General features: G+C 41.0%; 1 protein-coding gene across 2 annotated transcripts in view; it reads left to right on the top strand.

Moving 5' to 3' along the window:
• GAREM1 (GRB2 associated regulator of MAPK1 subtype 1) overlaps positions 1 to 24190 on the top strand; it is a 102311-nt gene that overhangs the window by 57130 nt on the left and 20991 nt on the right. Inside the window, exon 3 of one of the 2 annotated variants that reach the window (XM_038122667.1) lies at positions 20346 to 20476. The exons of the other annotated variant lie outside the window; for it this stretch is intronic. Within the exon in view, the coding sequence (XP_037978595.1) occupies positions 20346 to 20476 (131 nt within the window). The remainder of the gene's footprint in view (positions 1 to 20345; positions 20477 to 24190) is intronic. 2 annotated transcript variants of the gene reach the window in all.

Genomic DNA, 24190 nt, shown 5'->3' with positions numbered 1-24190 from the left:
ACTTGCCAAGAGTTGCTTATAAAAGACAAAATTAAATACCTCTCAGTGCAGAATTTTGTACAAGAGTGAATCCCATGTCTCACAGCTCAGCGTAGGTATCCTTAAAAGGTGGGTTAGTCATACATTCTCCTCAGGAGCAAGTGCATGAAGTGCCAGTACTGTGTTTGGGAGCATTTGGGTTCAGAGACCTGAAGCTGACAAGTATGACTTTAAGATAACAAATGAGTAAATGAAGCCTTAGTGTTCTGGAGGAGTTCACAGGACGTTCTTGCTTTAGCATGCTTGAACAACTCTGTGCTCTGTCACACCTGCTTCACACAGCAACTTCCAGCCTTGCACCAAATGGCAACAATTTGACATCCTGAACTTCCTTACTGAGCAATAAATTCCATCCTGTTTACTGAGGTACGAACAGAGGTCTCCTGCTGATCATGTTTGGTTGGGTTTTTTCTTGAAATTAAGGATGTCTTTTTGTTTATTTTACAATACTTGAGAGCAATATTGTTTTAGGGAGCCAAGTACTTTATCCTGTACCAGCCTTAAGTGCTCTGAAGCATTTAATAGTAACCAAACCATTTTACAAAAAGTGCTCTCAAAACAGATTCAAGTGCAGCTTTACCTAGGAAAGCCATGGAAACACATTTATTTTTTGTTTTTCATATGGAAACAAATGTTCTGTTCTTGTACCATGTGAAACTGGAATAGATTCAGGTCAGGCAATGCATATTCATTCCTTGAGACTCCTTGACAGTTTTAACTACAGTAATTTCCCTCTCCAGCCCACTCCTTTCACTTTTAACTATGAGAATGGGAATTCCTTCATCTTTTGGGAATTGTGCTTGCATGTCTCAATGCTTTTCTGGATAAAAATCTGTTACAATTTATCTACATGGAACAGATTTAGCGTGTGAATTGTGTTCTTGGGTTTTGTGATACAAATATACCAACATTCACCAAAAATGGCTTTCAGTGGTAGGCTTTTTTCCTAGATTATTGTGGGCACTTTTTATACTTCTTTCAGTATTACGAAATTTTTTATGGGAAGTATTAATCTGGGTGAGTCATGGTAGATCAGCAAAGGTTCCTTGGCTGTGATCTAAAATGTCACTGATAAAGACTAAAACCTTCTCCTTACATAAATTAATGTATCCACTAGTCTGCAGTGATGCCAATTAATCATGTGCAAGCAGACATGATTTGCCTGTCCTCTCTGATCTTCACCAAACATCTGATTGTAAATATGTTCAGGACAATAGCACCTGTCTCTTTTCTTTGGAAAGTAGAAAAATACCCATAGGGATGGACTACCAGGTGTGAAAAATATTCCATAAAAGTTTTTACTAGCCCTTAAGCTGGGATGCGACATTACACCCAAAGGAGACTCAAATCAGTTATTTGCTTTATTCTTTTCAAAATTGTTCTTCTCTCGCCTGTTGTGAGGGTTTGAGGGTTCAAGTGGCAGCATTAGGAGTTGAGAAGGCTGTATTGTACTGAACAAAATGAGGGCTGTTCTCCAAAACTCTGTCCCCTGTTACACAGGGTCCATCTATACTGCAGGAGAAAAGAATAAGTAACAACAGATTAGTTGTGCAGGGAGCCACACAAAACACATTGCCTGTGTGGAAGATTCAGGCCTCTTCTGAACACTGAATTCATGTGCTGCTGAAAAGGTCTCCCCTCCCCCCAGCTTCTGTGAACCAACACCTTTTCTCTTCCTTTCTCTTATTTTCTCTTCTCTTCTCTTCTCTGTTGCAGAACCTTAATGTGCTGGAGGCGGTTGGACATTTTTCTCATTAAAATTTATGTTTTGAATAGTTACCAGGTCACCCGACTGGCTAAATACAAAGAAGGAGGATTTAGCTGAGTCTGAGCCAACCATTTACAAATAAATCTCTAGGGGTCTCTAAACACTGGTGAATCTCAACATCACTTTGATTTGAAGGCAGATTAAGGATTACAAATACTTTATAAATCTATTTTTAGCTTTGCTGCCATTACATGAAGGTGAAGGATTCAGTGCTACTTTTTCACCCTTTCTTACTTCTAGCAGCAGACTGGAATGATTTGTTTTGATAGGCTGAAAAATGTTAAGTGTTTATACTCTGTCTGTACCCAGTGCATGGAACAGTGGTCAGTGGTGTGGCCAGAATGCATTGGTATAGAACTCAGGGAATTTTGGTGTCACAAAATGGGGGAGCCGTGGAAGAAAAGGGGTTGTCTGGTAAACTTCTCTTTCACACAAACTGGATGTGGATGAATATTTCAACTTTCATGGCTCTTTGTCCTAAGTCTGGATACTTGTGCCTGATTCCCACTGAGGAGCGTGGTCTCTGTGGGATACTGCAACTCTTTGACACATGACTCCTGACTTGCTCTTGTGTCTGGTAGGGAAACCTCCTTAGCTGGACTTCGCCATCATCCTCTTAGATACAGGGATTTCAAATAACAACAGAAATAACGAGGTGAGTTTCTGTAGAAATAACTAGACGTTTGGATACAAGGTGATGGACATGCCTTCTCCTATCGTATATGTGATTTGCCTTTTCCAGACTTCCAGGAGCCTGTTCTGGCAGTGTGAAACTGCAGTTGTTCTGTGAAATTCTGTCACAGAAAATCCCTGTCCACAAAGCTGCACAGTCAGCATCCTTTAGTTCCCCAGTGCATTACACCTTGTCCCCCATTCCCCTCTTTGTCATCTGCACCAGTCATTGGAATAATTTTGTTCTGCCATGTAAATTCAATTTAATCCCAAAGCAGAGTCAGGAGGGGGTGGGAGAAGGCATGATGGCTCCCATTTCTCTGAAACCTTCTTAATTTGGTGCTTTATAAATTTTAGAAATAAAATCCTGAGATAATATGTAAATGTTAATGAGCCTTAGCTGGGCTAAAGGCATTGAGATTTGCCTGCAAAAGCCATCTGGTTATCTGTCAGCACAGTGTTTGTTCTTTGTATTATTCTTTCAACCTGCTGTAAACAATTTCAATGGCTTCTGGATTTCCCCTTGATATACAAATGAATCTTCAGTGCTGATCCTCCCTTTGACTCTCTGTATCAGTTCTGATGCCAAGTGGAAACAAAACTCCCTTCTGTGTAATCCTGAACTGTGTACTCCTGTGGGACTAGTCCTGACAGGGAAGGAAAGGCAGCCCCAGCCCTTTCTCTGCCACCAGCCTTCAGGAGAGTCAAGCCAGAAGAGTGCAGAAAGTCAAGGTGGAAACCTGTCTCTAAGGCATCAACTCTGGCACCCCAGGCAAGGAGAAGAAACAGGGCAGAGGGTGAATTGCAGCTTGCCCCTTCCACGGCTTTGTATAATGCCTTTGAACCCTTGCCCTAAGGGGAGCCAGGGTGCCCCTGCAAGGCAGGGGGCTCCTAACAATGTGCCCCTTGTGCTGGCTGGCTTTCCAAGTGCTGCAGCATCTTGGATTATCTTGTTAATTGCTTCATCAGAAGGAACTCCCTTCTGATGTAAGAGCGATTTCTTACTCCTGTTGCTGGATGGAAGCTGAAATAAAGCAGTTTCATCTTTAGAAAATTTATCAAGCCTGAAAGAGTTGGGCTATTATTGTAAGTAATATAATGAGCAAACGCTGCTTGGAAATCATTAAAAGAGCATATTCACAGCTCCAGACCCTGCTGTCCAATGTGTATTGATGAAGCTTTTCCTGAACCAGGAGGGTGCAGGTTAATTTCTCCTGCTAAATTTACAGTGGCAGGGGCAAGATATTTTGCTGCTGCTGTGTATTGCATTTCCATCACAGGAAATTTGCAGTCAAATACAGGCCATTAGTGTAAGTGAATGGTGCAAGGGAACATTCATGATTTATTTGTAGAGATTTGAAATTAGAGTTGGCAGAATTAATTTTTAGCTATACCATTTTTTTTCCCGGGAATGCTGAACTGTTTACACTTTTGTAGCATGCTGAGTTCAGTCTGAAGGTAGGCTTGTGTTTTGGTTTTGGGGGTTTTCTTCGTAATTGAAAAGCTTCTCAGATCTGCAATGGAAATAGAAAATCGTACCCTACAATAACTAGCAATTTAAAACTTCTGCGAATAACATATAAGATGTGTATACTCATGCATTTCTGTCCTGCTGGATGTGGAGCAATGACTTGAAATTTGATTTCCATGTTCACAGTTCCTTGACCATAAAGATGTATAATCAGCTACCCTGCCCCAAGGATTGTATTTGGAGCAGGTTTTTTTTGTTTGGTTTTTTGTTTGTTTGTTTTTGTTTGTTTGTTTGTTTGTTTATTCTTAGATATATACAGTTCTGGCTATGGCAAAAGGATTGAACTTGTACCAGGGATGTAATAAATTCAGGTTGATAGCTCAATTGAAACAGAAGAGGGGTAGATTGAACTCCAGCTGCCCACCAAGATGTAGGCTTTTCGAAGCCTAGTTGGTGGCACTGAGTGCGTGCAGGCATCCCATGCAGGCTTCAAAGCACTGGGAAAGTATCTCAGAATAATTCTGTTGCAGAAAAAAAAGAACCAACTCTAGAACTTCAGTATGAGGGACAGAAAGGTTTCACCAAATTTCTGAATGCAGAAGTCATCTGTACACTCAGTGAAATAAAGTTTTCAGAGGAGCTTCAAGATCCTTTGGAAAGAGACTGCTGAAAAGCATGGCAAGCAAATTGCTAGCATAAGGTAAAATACAGACGGAATATGCAGGCTTGTGTTCTTCCTTCAGAAAAGCTCTCTTTTTTTTTTTTCTGGTGTTACAGCTTTGTAAAATAACACCTACAGCAACTGTTTTTTGGAGTTACATCACCACCTCCATGGTTCTCCTTTGTATAGATGTTGTTCAGCTGACAGGAGCTGGAGCATTGAATATTTCTGGATCCTCACAATGGGCAGGTTTCTAAAGCTCACCGTGCTTTGTGTTGCTCAGTAACAGCAGGGGACTGGTGATGAAGGTGACAGATGAGCTGATCCAGCAGAAGCACTGTCTTTTCTTTGTCTGTACCTCACACATGTGCAGTCTTTCTGCAAGGTTTTCTCAAGGAGACAGCCAAAACTAGTGAGAGAGCACTACAGTGTGGGAGAAATTGTTTATTAATGGCTAAGACCCTAATTAGCTGGAGTCTTAAAGAGAGAAAATGAAGACAATTTAGAGTATATTTTTTGAAAGGGAAAAATACCTGATTATTCTTGCATTTCCTTATTGCCTTCACCTGTGAAGAAAGAATTATTGTATTCTTAGATTTTAGTGATCAATTTAGTGATTGAACTCTTAGCTATAAGGCTAAATCAGATGACCCAACACTTGTTCTCTTTCACTCACTTCTTTCCATCAGAGATGAGCTGAGTTTGCTCCTTGAGTTTGACCATGGAGGTGGAATCAGATTTCATAAGGGAAATGAAAATCTCATTTTCAGACAGATGTTGGATATTAAAACCAGACACATGTTAGGAAGCTTGATCTGGAGAGCTATGCATATGGTTTAATTTTTTCAGTAGGAAATGTAATTAAATTGTCTGGTGTTCCTGGATTAGCCCATAGTGCTTCACACTGGAATCTTGCATGAAGATCTAAAGTATGTAGTTTTGATATTTCTGGTATATGTAAGGTTTTTTTATTGTGAAGGATTGGTATCTGGCTCAATTTATTTACTAATTAACCTTCCTTTTTTCACTGATTGTCAGAGTTAGTGTGCTGTGTGGTCATAGATAAACTTATCTTCTGTTGTTACTCTGGGAAGAATGTGTTTAAACTTTGATTTCTCTAAATATTAATACTAGCTGTGAAGCTTTTTCTAATGGTAGAAGAAAATAATATTTTTGTGAAGCATAGATTTCTTTACTCTATGTTTTCATGACTTTACTATGAAATTTGGGTCATACTGATTCCTGGGTATGCCACTTCCTAGAGGAGAATCGCCAAAGATAATTTCAAGCAGACTCTTTTGCTTGTTTTTCCTTTTCTTCAAAGGGAAATAATTGTAGATGAGGGAGAAGGGTAGCAGAGAGGCATTGGTGCACATGATTTTTGTCAGGGAAAAAGTGAGTAAATAAAATAAAGGGCCGTGCCTTCAGCATGCATGAACATGTGTGCAGGCTTTGCAGATCAGCTGTCTGCAAGGGCAAAGACTTCCTCTAGAAACCCTGGAAGTGAAGCATGTAGGGTCTGCCCACATACCCCATGGATGTGTAAGAACATCTCCTTGCCTGTTTAACAGCAGCAGGGACAGAGCAGCAGCCTGACACGTGATGGCAACCAGGGTCCGTGTGCTGGGTGTCCCTGGAAGCGAGGCATCCAGTGCTGCTGGGAGTGGAATGTGCTGCTGCCATGTCTGCCTCACTGCTGTCAGACGTGCTGGCTCAGGGGAGCAGGAGTGTGTGATGTGACACTTGCGTTTGGATGTACCGCTCGTCTTCTCCACTGTGGAAAATGAAAATAGGCACCTTTTTCCCGTAGTGCAGATGTTTGTCACTTTGTGGTGTTTGGCTACTGTAAGGCTCATTTAATGTGGATCAGATGGAAAGTGTGCAGAGTGGTTTTCTGTCTCCTGTCCAAGGAAAACCTTGGGTCAGCTGGCATACAGCGTTCTGAGGGCTGGCTCAGCTGCATCTTCCTGGAGCTGGTAAATGAGCTGCCTGTTCAGCCACGAGGAGCCTGCAGCAGGCAGGAGTGCATCACTGGGGCATGGCATGGTGCAGGCTAATGCAGGGTAGGACATCAAGCAACTGCTGCAGGTATGTAGACTCCCAGCCACTTGGGCAATTCCAACTTGAAGAGTGGCTGGGGAGGCCAAAATAATCCGTGCTCAAAGGATGGAGAGTGACTACAAGGAGCAAAAGTGAATTGCCCACTTTGATATCACTCAATCCCTCAAGAGAGCCCCCAGCAGACAAAAAGACAAAGATTGTAAACCAGGTTATATCTGGCTTTGCTTAGGTGGTCACAGTCTTTCTCATCATTTAACTAGATGTGTTTTGTAGTGATTTATGTAGGCAGGCACTGAAGCTTCTTTCTGTGAGCCCTGCACTTACCACTGGCCAAGCTGAGACCCTCACTTTTAGTGGCAGGGTTTTGGTGGCATGGACACGGTCCCCTCAAGGCAGCTTGGTGTGGGAGGAGGAGGTGGCAGAATGAAGGAGTAAAAGAAGTGTTGGTGTGCTTCCTTGGGGGCAGGTGACCCTTCTCCAAGTGACGTTCTGCAGCACAGTGATGACTGTGCCACTGTGTGTCTGGCAAGGCCTTGTGTGCTGTTGGGTTTTGCTTTGCTGGGTATGCAGGAGTGCAGTTGGAAAAAGGAAGGACTGGACTTTTTTGAGGAAAAATGTGCTTTGAAAGAGCATAGTTTATGTCATTTCAAAGGCAGGAGTTTTTAAGCATCTTTGCCTCTCTGTTTCTCATGTTCAGAAATCTCAGATGAAATTGTCATTTTCCTGAAAGGAATATTAAGCTGTCGGGAAAACTTTGTAACAGCTCTAGCAGACTGATCTTATGATGGGTTTTAGTTTTGAGTTACTTTTAGCTTGTGATGTCCCAGTTTTTCTGGTCTCTAAGCACCATCTGCCTCCCTTTCTAAATACCTACAGTAACCAATTCTAATTGTCTGGAACCCTAATATCCTTTTTTCCCAGCCATGGCATCTTTACAGCTTTAAATCTATGTGCTAAGGCAAACTGTCCAGTGTTGATTTAGCTTCATTATTTAAGGAATAACTTTTTCTTTAAATTAAAATTTTGATGTTTTTCCTAATCTTGGAGGCAGATTCAAGATCACCTTGTTTTACAACCAAAGTTCTTTTGCAGAAATTTAAAGCACAGAATTTCTCTGGAACACTTGCAGCTGCTAATGTTAGAATTTATACTTAGAAATCAGTATGTAATAATATATCTCATGATAATCTAGCAGCTGGGGAAGTCCATGAGCACTCAAAGACAAACAGGAGGCCAGCTACTCTGCTAATTACCACTTCACAGCTCTTTCAGTGAAAGGTTACAAAGTGAGATTGGTGCAAAAATGCCTTTCCACGGGAGATGCTCAGTATTAGTGAGAAGTTTTCACTAGAAACACACAGAGGGAAAATATTCACTAGTACAACTCTAACTCGTGAATTATCATTTAGATGGAGAAAACAAAATCCCATAAGTGATGGTCTGAAAACATTTTTGGAATTAAACCACCCCATGTGTAGTCTGTAGCATTTTTTTTCTGTCAAGCTGTTTTAGGCTAGGCTGGCAGCCTCTAGTAACAGGATTCATTTGGCTCTCAGCAAGCTGGCAGGCATCTCACAAGAGGGAAAATTTGGCTGGGCATTCTGTTTCTTTATACCTTTTGGATTCAGCTATGGCAAGTTGAACTGCCAGAGAGAGAGGTTTAGATGGTGCCCTCCTTATTTAAGGTGTGTGACGGAATGCATTCAAGAGAACTGAGGCAGATGCATATCTTGCTTAGATCTGCATTTTAGATTTATCATCTTTGTTGCCTTCTTGAGTAGCAGTGAAAATTAAATGAGGTGGCAGTGCTGAAGCAATGTGCTCTTCTTACTCATCATCTCTATTCACCCACCTTTTCAGCTCATCTCTCTCTTTCCCTTTTTTCCCGTTTTTTTTTTTTTCCTGGTGACACTTCAACACATGCTGTGAACATATGCCAAAAAGCTCATTCTTAAAAGCTGCCTTCATTCATCTTGAGCTGTTATCAAGAGCTTTGTCTGCTTCGTGGGTAAATTGCACAGCGCTGAATCAATGTCCTCTTGTACTGGAAACCAGACAATTCTGACAAACTCTGTTGCATTCATAGGGAGTGAGTGAAGAGATGGCTTAGCTCATGCAGAATGCAGGGATCCAAACACCTTCTGCCTCTCAGCTGAGGCGGTGACACAAACATGACTGCTGATCCTAAACCAAAAAAAATTAGAAATGTTTGCTTGCTACAAGTTACTTTGTATGCTTGATAGATATTCCAGCATTACAGATGACAGTTTTTGGAGCATAAGCTCCTATGTGTACTTCATCAAGGTGATTTTCAGATCATGTATTATTTTGGCTCTGCACTTGTTTCAAATTCTCCTTAATGTAATTTTAGCTGTAGCATGAATGTACTTAAAGCTGAATACTCTCCTTGACAGGAAACCTCAGATGAATAAACTAGACCTATTGTGTAATTAAAGAGTTTCTTTGGAAATTGGCTTCATTTCAGTTTTTAAAATGTTGTTTAGTTTGTTCCAGAAGTAAAGTGAACTTGTTTTTTCACAACTTGGTGATGATTGCTGGTGGTCGGAGCTATAATAAATTGAATTCCTTCCTAATAAATTGAATTCCTTCCTAATTTAAACATACTATAAATATGTAAACTAAGCTATAGTCTTCATTGACAGGCATTGGCAATACAAAGTATTGCCAATTGATTGTACCAATAGGCAATACAAAGTATTGCCAATTGATAGTACCTTCCCAAAGGAAATTGTCTTTTTAATTACACAGAATAACAGAAACTGCTTCTTCCTGTTGTAGATACACAAATGTTGGGAACTTTTTTGAGTGACAGGTTCTGCAGTAATTTGAGTACAATAATTTAGTAGATTTATGTTGAGGGAGAGGGGAGAAGGGGAAAAACTACAGGCTCTGCTAGAAACTACATATATATTCAGCAAGCAAATGAGATACAAGCTTTGAAACAATAAGCTGCTCTATAATGCACAGACAGTCTTTCAGGATACCAAGCCTCAGCTCTGAAATCTCTCTACACATTGATAAAAATGCCTAACTGAATGAAATAAGTTTATTCTGTCTCATGTTAAAGCCCTGTTAAGCTGCTGAGAACTGACTGAGCTTCTGACTCAGTCATTGTTCCTGTTTTTTTACAACTCCTCCCATTCAGTTAATTAAAAAACCTGTTCCTGAGCAGGAAACAAAAGCACTTTTTATACAGAATTGGTCTATGTGCATTTTAAAGATCTCTGCTCCGTGAATGCAGTGTTTCTTTAGCTTTGTTTGCTGCAGCACAAGTGGCTGCCAGGAGCAGTGCTGTGGATGTGACTGCTGTCCTTGGGTGGAGGACACACCGTCCTACACTTGGGCCAGGATGTATTGCCCACAGGATGGGGTCAGAACCTGAAAGGCACAAAAGACTCTCAGTGAGCAGGAAGGCAATGAATGGTGCTCAGGTCAGGCCACAGAAATGGGGATACTCATGTGGGAGTAGCAGGAGGGAAAAGATCTGTCAGCAAAAGAGCAGAAAGCATAAAGGATGGTTGGTTTGCAATTGAAGAAAGTGTCTTTGCACTGTGGCAGAACCATTAAAAGCTTGAGTTTTGGTGAGTGCTGGCTTTGAAGCTTTTGCCAAATCAATAAATAAAAGCTGTTACTCAGTAAGTCAACGTTAATGATTAAGCTCAGAGGTTGCTACTGTTATTTTAGTGAAAGTTTTGACTTACCAAGAAATAGAAGAATGTGTATGAACTTGTTCAGGAGAGCTGCTTTCACTTTGCAAATTTATTTTTTTAAGAGATGGATACCAAGTCCAAAAAGTTGTCTGGTGTAAATCCACAACTTGCTTGTGATTAGGATCCCTGGAATCCATATTGTGGTAAAAATGCACTTCTGCACATCTTAAATCTATCCCTATAATTGCACTCTCTCAGTTTTTTAAATCAAAGTGAAATTCTAGGATTCAGAGCAGGCCTGACACAGAGACTGGAACCTGCTTTTTTTTTAATTTGCAGAGGTTGGCTCTCTTCAATGCAATCAAATTTTGGTCCCCTAAAATTATTAGCCCTGTTTTCAAACTCATCATTTTCTCTAAGAATGAGGTCTCTTTCATCTGTCACTATAATATTTTTCTGTTGCCAAAGGTGAACACAGTTTCTCTTCTGAATGCTGTCTGGTTTTTATCTTTCTGTTAGTGCAAAAAATTATTTTCATCTTTTTGAAAAAATTTAGGCGCTGGAATTAAAAGAAACTGTTCCACTAGAACTGCACTGAACTCAGGTCCTGAAATATTGCTGCCTTCAGAAAATACTCCAGTTTGTTTCATTGATACTTCATTTGCACAAGGAACTGAAGTTCACTGTTTAGCAACCAAAATGGCAAGTGTGAAAGGTGGATTTGCAGTGAGGAGATATGTGCTGAGGAAAGGGAAGGATGTCATTGGATTTCTGTACTGATTAGGTACTTGTAGTGCATAATCCCCATGCAGATTATGGACTACAACTGCACTGTTGCTGGTGTGGGCATCAGCCCACAGGAACAGATTGTGTTACTGTGTTTTCTCCAAATTATTAATTACAAATTTGTTCTGAAATGAAAGGAAAAGGGATTGTCTCTGCCAACGTTGAGGAGGAAAAGTTACACATTCATAATTTCTTCTGAAATCAGTTTCAATGAGGTGAGTTATCTGTGGTATAAAGGCAGAATATTTGGATGCAGCTGTGATAGAGAATCCCAGCATGCTTAGCTAACTTTTAACAGGTATTCTAACATTCTAGTCTGTTTGAGCCTGCTTGAAACTAGTAATATTAATTTCAAATGTTAATCAGGAGTTTGTTCTGTAACTCTCATCTCAACTTTCTTCTGTGCTTTAATTAAATGTTAATCTGTTGTAGACAACCCTGTTTGTTTACTGTATGTATGTCTTGGGATGGATGTACACTGATGATTTGGGAGGAGATCACCTAGCTAGGACTAGATCCAAAGTCAGATTAGGTCTTTTAAAGGTGATGTCTTTCACTCAAATAGAAAAATCTGTGGGTGCAGCATTGTAAGGTTCTGTTAAGGGTCTTATCTGCCACCTAGTGCAAGGTTTGATGTTCAGTTTGCATTGACATATCTAAGCTCAGTCTCTGCTCTTTAGGATTGATTTTTAGCCCCAAATCAGTGTTAATGTATAAGTGAAAGCAATGCATTTACTCAGTAAGGCAAATGTTTCAAAGTATAGTAAGGACTGTAACCAAATATGTTCTCACCTTTGATTCTGCCTCAATTTCTTTTCTGGTAGTTTTTGCTAAAGGCTTCTAAATGAGGAACTAAGTTGTCTTTGTCTTCTTATCAAGTCTTCCTCTCTGGTGGCAGGCAGTTCCATTGGATGTTCCCATAAGGATCCTGGATGCTGCTGCAGTAGGTTAGAGCCATAAGCTTTCAGTGACCATTAAACACTGCCATAACTGAGATCTGTATGGATATTATCCACTCCAGTACCAAGGGGATGATGCTCATACAAGGAAAGATTTTGCCATTGGGCAGCTGCTGTAAAGTGTAGTCACCTCAATACTGTGTCATGCAAGTTCTGGGTTGGTTTAGCTGGGCTTTCTGTAACTCTTTCTCTTAATCCCTTTTTGAGCTGTGATCAAGGTAAGTGCTGATACTCACCAGGAGAGCACCCCATCTTTGTGTGTATGTCTTTATATTCTTACTCTTCAACAGGAAACTTACCACAGCTTTTGTTAACAGTAATTAGGAAAGTCAGACAGTGTGGCACACACCAGAGTCCTCTGCACGGTCAACTGAGTGTGTGAACTAACACACTGCTTATGGAACATACTCTTCATGTCTGCTGGAAGCACATGGGAAAGGAAGAAAATGATGCTAATTACAGGTTAGATCGATGATAACCCAGTAAGTTAAATCTAGTTAACTTGCAGTCCAGACACTCAAAACATGTGACCCTGTAAAATGGAACATTTCATTGTGGTAATCTTGTATTTGTGATGGTAATAACTTATGAAACAAAGGTTGGAGGTTAGGCTTGTTTTCCCTGTCTGTCTTTTTACATGATCTGCAACCTAAAATTCCCTCTCTTGCAATATCTGTGAGTTAAATCTGCTTTAAGCTATCATCAGTCACCATTTGAACTGATTTTTCTTTGTTTTGCTGCCAACAGAATCTTACTCTTTTTTTTTGTTATGCTACTTACAAATCATAAAAGTAAGATAAGACAAAAGAGAATGCTAGGCTGTACCATCCCCTTTGCTTTGCCAGCACAGGATTAGAGGGTTTGATTAGCTAGCATTGCGTTGCTGTGTGGGAAACTTGGTTGGATTCCCTTCCTTGATCTCTCAGATGGTGTCTGTGCGTATGCACAGGTGATGTGTCAGTGGGCCGATGCTCTGCTTCGACATGTCTCACCAGGTTGTGGTGCCTGACTCATTCTCTCTTGGTTAATGGGGTATTTGTGCCACAGACATGACACAGTGAGGAATAAAGGCGTTTAAGCCTTCAAAATCTTCATAATACTTCCAGGAAGTAAAACTATTCATTCTGAAGGGCTCCTTCGCCATGAAATGTTACACAATATCTGCTGACTGAATGTGCCTTTGTGCCTTGCCCTCTGCTTTTCAATGCCATAAGTTTAGCTCCAGTACACTTGATGAATTCTACTGGTGTCATGTTTACTTAGATCTGTCTCTAGTTCACGTTCTGTGTATTTTTTTAATACATTCCCAAAATTTCTGGAAGATTGGGTATAGATTGGGACACAGGAGGTCCTCTTCTTCACCTGTCTCCTCAAGAAAAAGTATTGACAGGCAGTTCTTAAAAAAACGGGGAATATTTCTGTTTCTTACAACTGTTTCAAGGTGATTGCACCTTAAGAATCAATCGTACCATTTCTAGTTTGTATCCCCGTTGTCATCCTTTGGAAGCTGTGCACCAAAGATATACTTGCGTATTTCCTGTTGTATTCTCCACCCTTTTATAGTTTCCTGTATGCCTTCAGCAGGCTACAATATGAAAATAAACAAAGAAGTTCTCATTAATAACTCCAAAAAATACCTTGTCTGCCCCCAAGCCATTTTTTCCGTAGCTCTCAGAAGCTATTGGTGTGGCAGACAAGGATGAACCTGTGCCGCTGGGTTATCTTGCTCTTTCTTTGGCTGAGGGGTTGAACTTACCATGGCACTGCATCCATGTTAGTTTGCTGCCGCATCCCAGCCTGAGATGGAATCAGCAGCTCCTTCAGTGGAGAGTTCAGAGATAACAGAGCAGGTGATTCACTTTCCTGTCTTCTCTGTGAGCAGCGAGCCTGCCTGCACTAGTCCATTTGTGGACTACTGGCTGTTCCTGCTGTTGAAAACAGCATTCTGTAATTCCATTTACACTTGCAATTTCTCTCTTTGCAGAGGGGCTCTGCTGCTGAGTGTGCCTGCACTCTTCTCTCCTCTGGAGAGCCGGGAACAAATGCTCACTGTTGACAAGCTGGAAGATGACAAAAGTGAAGCAAGGCATTTATTTCCCACTCATCATGACTTCTGCATGTCTGCCAAACCCTTTCATGTTGGCTTAGTGATATGTCCCTGTTAATTTTACACTGTGGTCCCAGTTAGCCACATGATAGCTCTGTCAAAGATTGTGGTGGGCTTTTCTTTCTTTTCTCAGGTCTAGACAGCTACAGCCGCTGCTAGGACAACACTTCTTGCAACAATAAAATAACACATTTAGGTTCTATGCAAAGACATATTGGCAAATGTCAATTTAGATTAAAAGTTGACTATTTTTTTTAATTGCATGCAGGCTGAAGTGTTATGGTTATAGCTTAATCTGTTATTTTACAGTCTTTATTTTGCTGTGCTCTCTATTGACTGGCTGCCTTATCTAAAGATTAGTTAGGGATTAAATAGCTCTACTGTATGATCTAGTTGATGGGCTGACAGGGTAGGCCACAAACTGAGATTTCCTTCCTTCGTCCCCCACTAAAATGAATTTATAACTTTATCAGACATTGAGGAGAGTTGTATACACAATCAGATAAAGATTGTACAGGTGCATCTAAGAACCAGATCTGCTGAAGTGTACTTTTGGCTTATGCTGTTCAACTCTGCCCAGTTATATCAAAGATCATCATTTTGTGAAGAAAAACAAAGAAATTTGCTACCAGTGTTATGCACAGGAATGCTGAAAAATATAGGCAAGAGCTTCTTTTTCCAAAATGATGTTATTCTGGCAAGTAGAACCATTCCTTTTTGAGTAGCTCTGCAGTTCTTTGAAATACTAAAATGCAGTCAGCAGTCAACAAATAATATGAAACATAAACCTCTGCAGTACTTTTGCTACCCTGCTGTGCTGTCTGCGCATTGTAGAGAAGCGCTGGGCCTTGCACACAGTCTCATAGAGGGCTGTGAGACTTACTAAATAATCAAAGAAAGACAATACAGTTCCTGCCTCCTTGGAGAAACATTTAGCAGCTAACGCAGCTGAGCAGATGTTTCAGTGACCTTCCATGTTTCCTATTGAAGACATGCTTTTTTTTTTTTTTAAACAGAGTTTCTTTTTCCAGCTTTTCTCTTTGGTGTATGAGCATAAGCATGTTCTCATGCTTTTATATCAGTGAAAACTTGACAGTTTGTCCAGCCAGAGAATGCCTGCCATAGATAAAGACTGCCTGGGTCTAGGTACAGTGCAGTCACTGTACAGAAGGTTTCTGTTTCGGGAACATTCTGGACTGTTGGAAATTGCTGGACTAATTGCTGGAGGGTAAGGGGTAAGTCTCTGCAAAAACCAGGGGATCTTATATCACAGAAATAACCTGGGTTAGAGTTAGGAACGTGTGTAAGCCTGCAGGAACCTAAGCATTGGAAGCAGCAGAAGCTGGGACAGAAAGGGCTGATTAATTGCCCTGCTCACAGCCATTCCAGGGCCAAGCTGCCAAGAAGGAAAATGGACTGGTCTTCCAGCTCCTAATGGGTTTTTATAAATGCCTTCATAAACTGGAGAATAAGCACTGGTTTAGCTCCTTCCTTGCCTTTTTAGTTTTCCAGACTCATTTCCACCAGTAGTAGATTTACTGTCTTTGCCGTAAGTACCTTCACAGACAAATAAGAATTCATAATCTACAGAGATAATATATACTAGGATGAAACTGTTCCAATACTGTGCCTGCCAGAAGCCAGAGAGAAAGATAAAGAGATATAAAGGTTGCAGGAGTTGTTCATTTCTCTGTAGCGTTTGGCTGCAGAGGAATAGCCATACCTGCTCAGTGGACCATGCAGGTGTTACGAATCCTTGATCTTTCTGAGCCTTCACTGATTTACTACAGAAACATTTCATTATTCTTTTTGTGCTAGTGAGAGAGAGGGGTGAGCTTCTATAAAAGTATAGGTTTAGCTTTATATTTTCTTCTTTTTTTTTGTTAAATTGCTAATTAACACAAAGTGAAATTGCCCTGTGGTTTGTTCAAGCTTGCTGTCAGTTTTGTCAAGTGTTCCAAGGAAATTGTGCCTCTTGCAAAGTAGAATAAATTTCCGCTTTAACATGCAGTCAAGCCATACTTATGTCCATTAAACTTGTGTTTCAGCCATGCTGTCTTTGTTTTTTTCATGGAGGCTTGAATAGAGACCGGGCAGAACAGAAACATAGTAAGAAATTGTCTGCTTCCTCCCCGTTAGTTAGTTACTGATATCTGGTTCAAATTTGTATTGTACACTCTTCAGCCCTTCCTTCTCTCCTTCCAATAAAAAAGTCTGCTTTTTTCAATGAGGAAATAAATTTTTTAAAACTGTCTATAGAAAATCTCAAATTATAAACCCATCTTTTTTCAAGGAAGAGGCATTTTAATGTCTAGCCCTGACAGCTCCCATGCACAACATACTTCTTGATTTCATAACAGGCAGAGATTAATGCTGCCCTTCTCTTCTGTGCTTTGGGATCTGTGTGTACTCCTCTGTCGTCAACCTCCTCATGAACTGCTGCTTATTAGCAGTGAGGGCACAGACGGCTTTGTGTTTGTGAGGCTCAGCTGAAGGACGGGGAGGATGGCACAGATAGCGACACAGACAGCTCTGAGCGTCACTTTGTACCGAACCAAAGATCCCAATGATGATTTTCTTTTTTTCTTTTTTCCTTTTTTTTTTTTTATTTTATTTTTGCAGGAATGTATGATTCTGCAGTAAAGAGCAGACTCTGCTCCCAGTTGCACACAGCCTAAAGCGTTTGTTCTGTGTGGAGGAATTTGGGACTTTTTTTGTAGAACTTTGAGTTGCGGGGAGTAACTGGCCTTGTCTTGCCACCAGATTCACTGTTGTTAAATATATAACAGTCATAGAAAAATAGTATTATTATGCTTCCAAACAGAGTAACTAGAGAACCTAGAATTAAAGGCCACTATCTCATTCAAAGGCCTGGATGAGTATTGTTCATATCACATATTACTATTCAGTATTTTGTTTTCCTTCCTTGTTCATGTGAATTCATGCTTTGTTACTGTGGCCAACTCAGTTCCCACTCTGAAGTGAGAATTCTAAATTTCTTTCTGAACTAGTAAAATTTTATTACTGCAGTATACCGCAGTTTCAAAAAACTATGTAGCTTCCATGAAATATCATATTCACCTAGGTTCTGGGCCTAAGCATGGAGTATCAAATCATAAGTAACTCCACTGAGTTTAGATCTGTCTGAGATGACCTAAACTTGCTGTAGTTTGAGTTTGGGGGTTTTTTTGTCATTAAAAACTCTAATCACAGCTTGCCTCAAATGGTGAGCCAGGAGTCCTGCAAATCAGACCCCTGGATCCCAAACTGGGCAATCAGTTAGGGCTGCATCCCAATGGCTGTGTCAGTGGTCAAAGAGGATAACAATCGAAAATAAACACAGCCTCAGGTCAGCCCATGGTGAAGGAACACTGTGTGACATCTGTTAAATTTAAGATCATTCTGCTCTTAGTGACTATCTGAAGAACATATACTGGCTCTGTGCTTTAGAGTAGTGGTTTTTCTGTGCTGTCAGATGCTCCCTGGTGCAGCTCATAATCTCTGCTGCTGCACGATGTCCTGGCACGTCCTGACTCTGTGCATAAGGGCATCTGACTTCACTCAGCTTCCCCACTCCTCAGTTTCTTTTACAGGAAAGTGGGGTGCCTGTGAGGGAAAGGACCAGTTCAGCCAGGGAATGCATCTTCCTCTTGGTTAGGCTGTGGCTAACAGGGAATTCCTGAAGACAGGATTTTCATGGTCTGCGGCAGACTGGGGATTAAAAAGCACAGCTCTCTCTTCATCTCTCCATGTGCGTGCTTTGGCATCAGTCATAACGCACTTCCCAGCATCAGTTAACTGAGCAGCTTCCTGCTAAGTTTTCAGATTCCCTTAGCCCAAAGGTGTTGGCTGCCTGGCCCCTCTATTGCTTTGCACCCAAAAGGGCTCAAAGCAAACAGGCTGAGGAATTCAGCTTTAGTAGCTGGCATGTTTCTAGTGAGTATGTGAAGCATTTTTCCAAATGCTTGTCTGCTGTCAGGTTTCCTGTGGCTACCCATACTGTCTGCCAGGTATAGCTTTATCACTCCTCCATTTTGTAGTCTTAATCACAGAGATACTTTAAAGTTTGTGGAAAAAGAATTTGCCAGAATTTTTCAAGATAAGAGGGTATGTCTACAATGAAAGTTTTCAATACCGTCAGTAAGCAATTAAACAAATTTACAGGGAAGAAAACCTCTAGGGCTGCTAAGCCCAAAACCTCTTCCCTGCACTGGGCATGAGTTCCTTCAGCCATGAGTTCCTCTGAGAGCTGGAAAGGAGATTCTGGGTAGTATTGCTAACTGTGCATTAAGTCCAACCTCCTTACACTGCTGTTGCTTACTCCAGTCTAAGGTGGAATGCTGCATGAGGCATCCCTGTGGTCTGACCCAGAGAAGCCATTCCTGCTGTGGTACACTATAGGAAGGGCTTCCTCAGGTCAGACCAAAAGTCCTGTGGCTTCTACCCCAGTGCTGGTCTCCAAAGTACATGAATTGCCTTGGTTGAATGTCACATCATAGCATGTTCTGAAGCAGACGCAAGGTTGGGAAAAGTCAACTGATTTTGGGAAGCATGATGAAGGTAATTAAAACGCTGGAAAAATAATCCTGCAGTGAGAAATACCAGCATTTGTAGTTACCCTGCTGATCATACTCAAAGTTACCATGATCTCTTTAGAAAGACAAAACATATGGAAGAGTATAAAAGGAAGTCCTCTGCCTTGCAAGTTGATTTTCAGGGTTACAACCACAGAGCTCTTAACATACTGATTAAAAGGGTGTGCCCCTGGCAGCAGGTGCTGGGGATGGGCAGCAGCACTGAGCCTCTTGCTCTGGCGCCTCTCCTGAGGGCTGGCTGGGTGGGTACACGTGTGTGCACACACCTGGCAGGGGCAGCACAGCTCTCTCTCATGGCCATCGGGGCTCGCTGAGTTTGCTTTGTCTTCTGCTGCTGTATGGCCTGAAATAGTTCAGTGTGGGTGAGTTCTCCCAATGTGTCACAGAAGTCTCAAGCCTGATGGGGTGTAAAGGGGCAGCAGGGTGCTGAGCACAAGAATGCTGAAGGAGTGAGAAAATATTTCTGTAGGTGGCTGACATCCTCATGTACTGGATGTATTTTAATGAAGTTCAGTGCTGTTTGGGAACAATAATCCAGTGCATGCATTGCAAATTTTAAAAAGTGATTTACAGGAGCTGCACCAACCACAGATTTTATTCACCCTTTTTCTCATTTTCTAAAACTGGTTTTTACATCAAGTTTTGCTGAGACCAGCCTTTAACTTAGTAGCAGTTACCATTTCTAAATTTGGAAAGATCACTCCACTGATTTTAAGCTTAAGTCATGCAAACAGTAAACTGTCTAAGCTTTTCTTATCTCTGTATTTATAAAATAAACTTTTAAAACTTTGTGTTCATAGTGCACACAGGTGATTGATGTGCCTGGCTGTCCCTGGCAGGTCTGCCTGGGGTGGCTCCCTCCGTGTTAGTTCTTGCCTTTTACAAGAGATAGAAAATAGCCAAAATTTTCATGCTGGGGGGAGGTAAAGTTAGCAAGAAAAATTCTTGCTCATGCTCTTCTGAAGGCAGACACCTTCAAAAGAGTTTTAAATGTGTGTGGTTTAATATCTTATGCTAGCTAAAGTTCTCAAAGGGTTTCATTTATCATTAAGGAAAGTTAGGTGCTGTTCCATTCTTAGGGAAGCCCAGGGCTAAAAGGGCTTAGGTTTAGCCTGCTGTTTGATGATGCTAAAAACAAAACCAAACTCCGTATGTTTTTTGTTTTGGGGTTTTGTAGGTGTGGTTTCTTTCTGTAAAACTTCTAATATTAAAAGGCCCAAATGTGCTATCTGTACAGATACTATGACACTGAATTAAGTACACAAATGCAAATGCCTCCATAATTATTTACTATTTCTAGAGAGCATATGATAAACCAATCTTTTTTAATTTCACTTTGGCTGCCACATGTTCTTTGCATTCCAAGCCAGTGAAAGTGGGTGTCTTTCATGGCAGGTTCAGGAGACTCTACAATCTTTTCGTCTTCTTGTTTGGTTGCTAATAACTGGAAAAATTGACCGAGCAAAATGGTGAAGAAGTTGAGCCAGCAGTTGCCACAGTGACAGTTGTCCAGTATAAATATCTTACAATTCTTCTGTTTATCATCTGTTTTCAGGGCAGTTTAAGCTGCTGGAACAAGACCGAGATATTAAGGAGCCAGTGCAGTATTTTAACAGTGTGGAGGAGGTGGCTAAAGCATTTCCTGAACGAGTTTACGTCATGGAGGAAATAACATTCAACGTTAAGGTAGTCCCTGAATAAATATTTGTCCCTGTCTAAATGATTAACTGTTGCAACCTTTATATACATGGCAAGTGAGCAGCGGTGCTGAGTGGGAAGTGTGATTTTTGAGACAAACGAGCCTTTAGTGTTCCACATTTGGTGATGGTGCTCTTTGGGATCATTTTTGCAGTCTTAAATCAACATGTCCTCCAAGGGCTCTCTTGCCCTATGGCACTTTGGGGAGCAATCCTGATGATCCATTCAATAATTCATCTAATTAGGATGCTCCTGCCAGATTTTAAACAAATGTTGTTTGTTGCCCCCTTTCTCCTCCCCCTCCAGCAGTCTGAATTTCATTCTCTGCTAAGCAGCAGCTGCTCAAATCCCTCTCCAGAAAGCCTCTTTCTCAGAGAGCATGCGGGGTGAAATGATGGGGTTGCTTGTCTCAAAATTACTGCAGCTAAATACCATTGTGAATAAAATAACAAAAAAACAAAAAAAAACCAAACAAACAACAAAAAAAAAAACCCAAACCAAAAAACCACCAAAATAAAAAGACACAGTTGTTCTCTGTGTGCATGTGTGTGTGTGTTTGCTTGTGCACAGCTCTTGGGCTCATGAAAGGGTCACTGATCCCACGAGAGGGTTTGCTATCACCAAACACACTGCAGTGCAGTGGCATGAAACAATGAAGACACAACTTGTTCTTCTTTGTCCTGCCTACTTGTGTGACACTGCACAAGGTAGTTCAGCTCTGCCGTGAGAGCAGAGTGGTCTCCAGGCTTATCTGGTTGATTTGAGCAGCAGCACCATCTCAGACTGGTAGAAGAGCATCCTAGAGCTAGTGTGCAATGGTGGAGGTCCACATCGTGTACCCTGCAGGGGAAACTGGCTAATACTGGTGGTGCAAAACCAACCTGGAATTCCCTGGTCCTAAGTGTATCGGGTTGGGCTTTGTATAACAACCTTTTAATGGCTTTTTCCTGTTTCTTGGACTGCTACAGCTGGGAGACACCAGCTAGTTCACAATTTTTAGAGGTGTAAGTGGGAGAGCTCATCAGTTAATTTACTCAGTGACTAAGACTCACACCTTGCAAGACAGTTACCGTTTGTGCTCTGCATTAACCTGAGCAGGTAAAACAAAGGCTTTCATGAATGAAGGCTACGTGAGAAAGTTGGAACACTTCTGTATCTTTAGGCAAGGGAACAAGAAATTCTTATCTCTGCTCAGAAAAAATCCTTGTGACTGCTAGCCTTACCCAGAGCTGTGCTATTATTTCTCTTCTGATCAATGACCAAACCGAGAGAATGGCACAGCAGAATGTGCAGCTTTGATTTTCTAGTGCAAAAAAGTATTTGTCTACAGGGTTGTTTAAATGTAAAATGCCATATCTTGAGTTTACCATGAGTGGTTTTAAAACTCCTTTTCATATATGGCAAACTGAGAAATAAGCATAGCTTTCTGTTAGATATCAAATCCATTTTTAAAGGTTTTATAGTGATACTCCTTAATGTAAATAACAGTAGTAATAATCCAGGTTTAACCTAGTTACACAGTTATCTTGGCAGTATTCCTCTTGGCAGTTTTTCCAGTTTCATGGAAGTCTCTTCCAAGGTTATCATCTTCCAAAAAATAAATGAACTTAGCAGGATTTATTAAAGTGTTTAATAACCCTTTACATGCAAGAGAATTATGTACGCTAAAATTTTAATATAGGAGAGATTTTGTCAAGCTGATTAGAGCAAAGGGAGGAATACTAAGTACAGTTGATTCCTGTCCAATGTAGCATGCCTGTTTAAATTCAGAAGAGAGTATCAGAAGGCAGCTAATCCGATATAAAAAGAAAAAAAAGTGCCCAAAATATCTGATGAAGCACTTAGGATGAGAAGGAGCTCTGAAGTCTGGGAATTCTTTCTTGTTCCAAACACTCAACTCTTCAGTGGATAATTTTTGAAGAAGGAGCCTGTAGAGTTCCAAGGTGACCAGACAGTCCCTGTGTTCTTTTGTCTGTGCTTGTTAAGGTGTGCCTGCATGTGCCAGTGCACCATGGTTATAATTCCACTTGGTGTGAACGTTGCTCCTGAGTGTAAATCCTTGGCAGCTCCAGCAGGATTTCACAGCTACTGCTGCCATTCTCCAAACTGCCTTCTCGCTGCAATGGGCTGCGAGATCGTTTCCAAGGGGCTTACTTTATTTTTGCTTCTTGTAATAGTTGTTAAAGGGAGAACTCAGCCACCTGACCCTGGTGAGGCAGGGGAGATGGTTCTCCCTTCCTTCCCTGTGGTTTTGCAGCTGGACAGGCTTTCTGGGCAGTGTCCTGAGGCAAGGGGTTGAGGACCTGATGGGTGTTTGAAGAGCAGCTGTAACACATGCCAGCAAGTGCCACTAGGAGGGAAAGGTAGTATCTTTTCAGAGACTAGCAAGCAAATATTTTAGGTTAAATAAAACTTTTGTAATGGCTAAAAGTACTTAGTAACTTTCTTGTCCGTATGTATACTGCACTGGATACCCACTTGGTTTTCTCAAGTGGTGGCCAGCAGCATCTACAGGCACAGTAATTTAGAGTGTTCTGGGGATTAAGTGAATTGCACTCAGTCAATAGTTTAATCTCTTCCTGATGAAACAATAGAGGCATTCTGTCCTTTCTTCTCTGACCAGATAGGTGAGAACCTTTTTTTGTATTAATATTCAGTGCATAATTTAAGAAGATTTTGTTTATGTTACAGCATTATGCTACAAATACGAGAAAATTTTTATTTTCTATTGCTAGGAGCAAACTGCTAAGAATGTTGAGGTACCCCAGGACCTTATACTTTGCTGAAGCAACAGTAGTAGATTTCTGCTTTCAGCTGCTCTGGTCTCATACATCTGGCAGTGTGTACAAACACCCAGGAAGCTATCTGCACCAGGTCTTAAAACCAAAACAAGGAACAAACACACCCCCACCCTCCCATCCCACCCCCACCCAAAGAATACTGAAAGAATTCACAAAAAGTTCCCTTTAAAAAGCAGCAGTATTGTCTGATAGATTGAACATTGGACAAACTAGGAGATCCTTCACTCTAAAAACCAGCTCACTTAGTGTTGCAGGACCCCTCAGATCTTCCAGAATAACATTTTTGTTCTGAAGACATCATTTAGTCTCCCTGGAGAGTCTGTGAAGCTGTTTGCAGACACTTTCTAGAATAGAGAAATGGGTTAGTGAATTAGCCTTACAATGATTCTTTTCTTACCTATCAAAGATATTGTATGATTGGTGTGAACTTTTGATACCCGATTTGTTCATCTTTTTTGATGTAATCCTCTTTTCACAGTGATTTAACCCTGTTGGCCCATACAATGTGCATTTTGGCAGAAAGAAATCTGTAGTGAAAACTTCACGCTTTTTTTTTGGTGTTGGTTTTTTTTTTTGGCAGATGGTAATGCAGTACAGTGGAGCAAAATTGATTTCCTGATTGTAGTTCTAGTGTCTCTGATAAACTCACCCTGAGTTGCCATAAAGCACATGTATAGTAGGTTGTAACTTACAGTGACATTCTTAAGTGCTGCAGTAGTGACTTTCTTGAAATGAGGTGGTGTGTAGATTTTGGCTCCAGACTTTCAGGCAATTCATAATACTTCACCTCAAGAATTAGTGCTTTAGTGGCCTTGTGGCTTGAGGCCAGCCTTACAAAGCAGCAAGAGTCAGCTCCAAGCAGTTTGGATTTTTTTTTTTCTCTTTCCCCTTTGTTTGCCCC

The sequence above is a fragment of the Motacilla alba genome, chromosome 2, assembly GCF_015832195.1.
Source record: "Motacilla alba alba isolate MOTALB_02 chromosome 2, Motacilla_alba_V1.0_pri, whole genome shotgun sequence".
NCBI lineage: Eukaryota > Metazoa > Chordata > Aves > Passeriformes > Motacillidae > Motacilla > Motacilla alba.
This window is presented reverse-complemented; position numbering and strand designations above follow the sequence as displayed.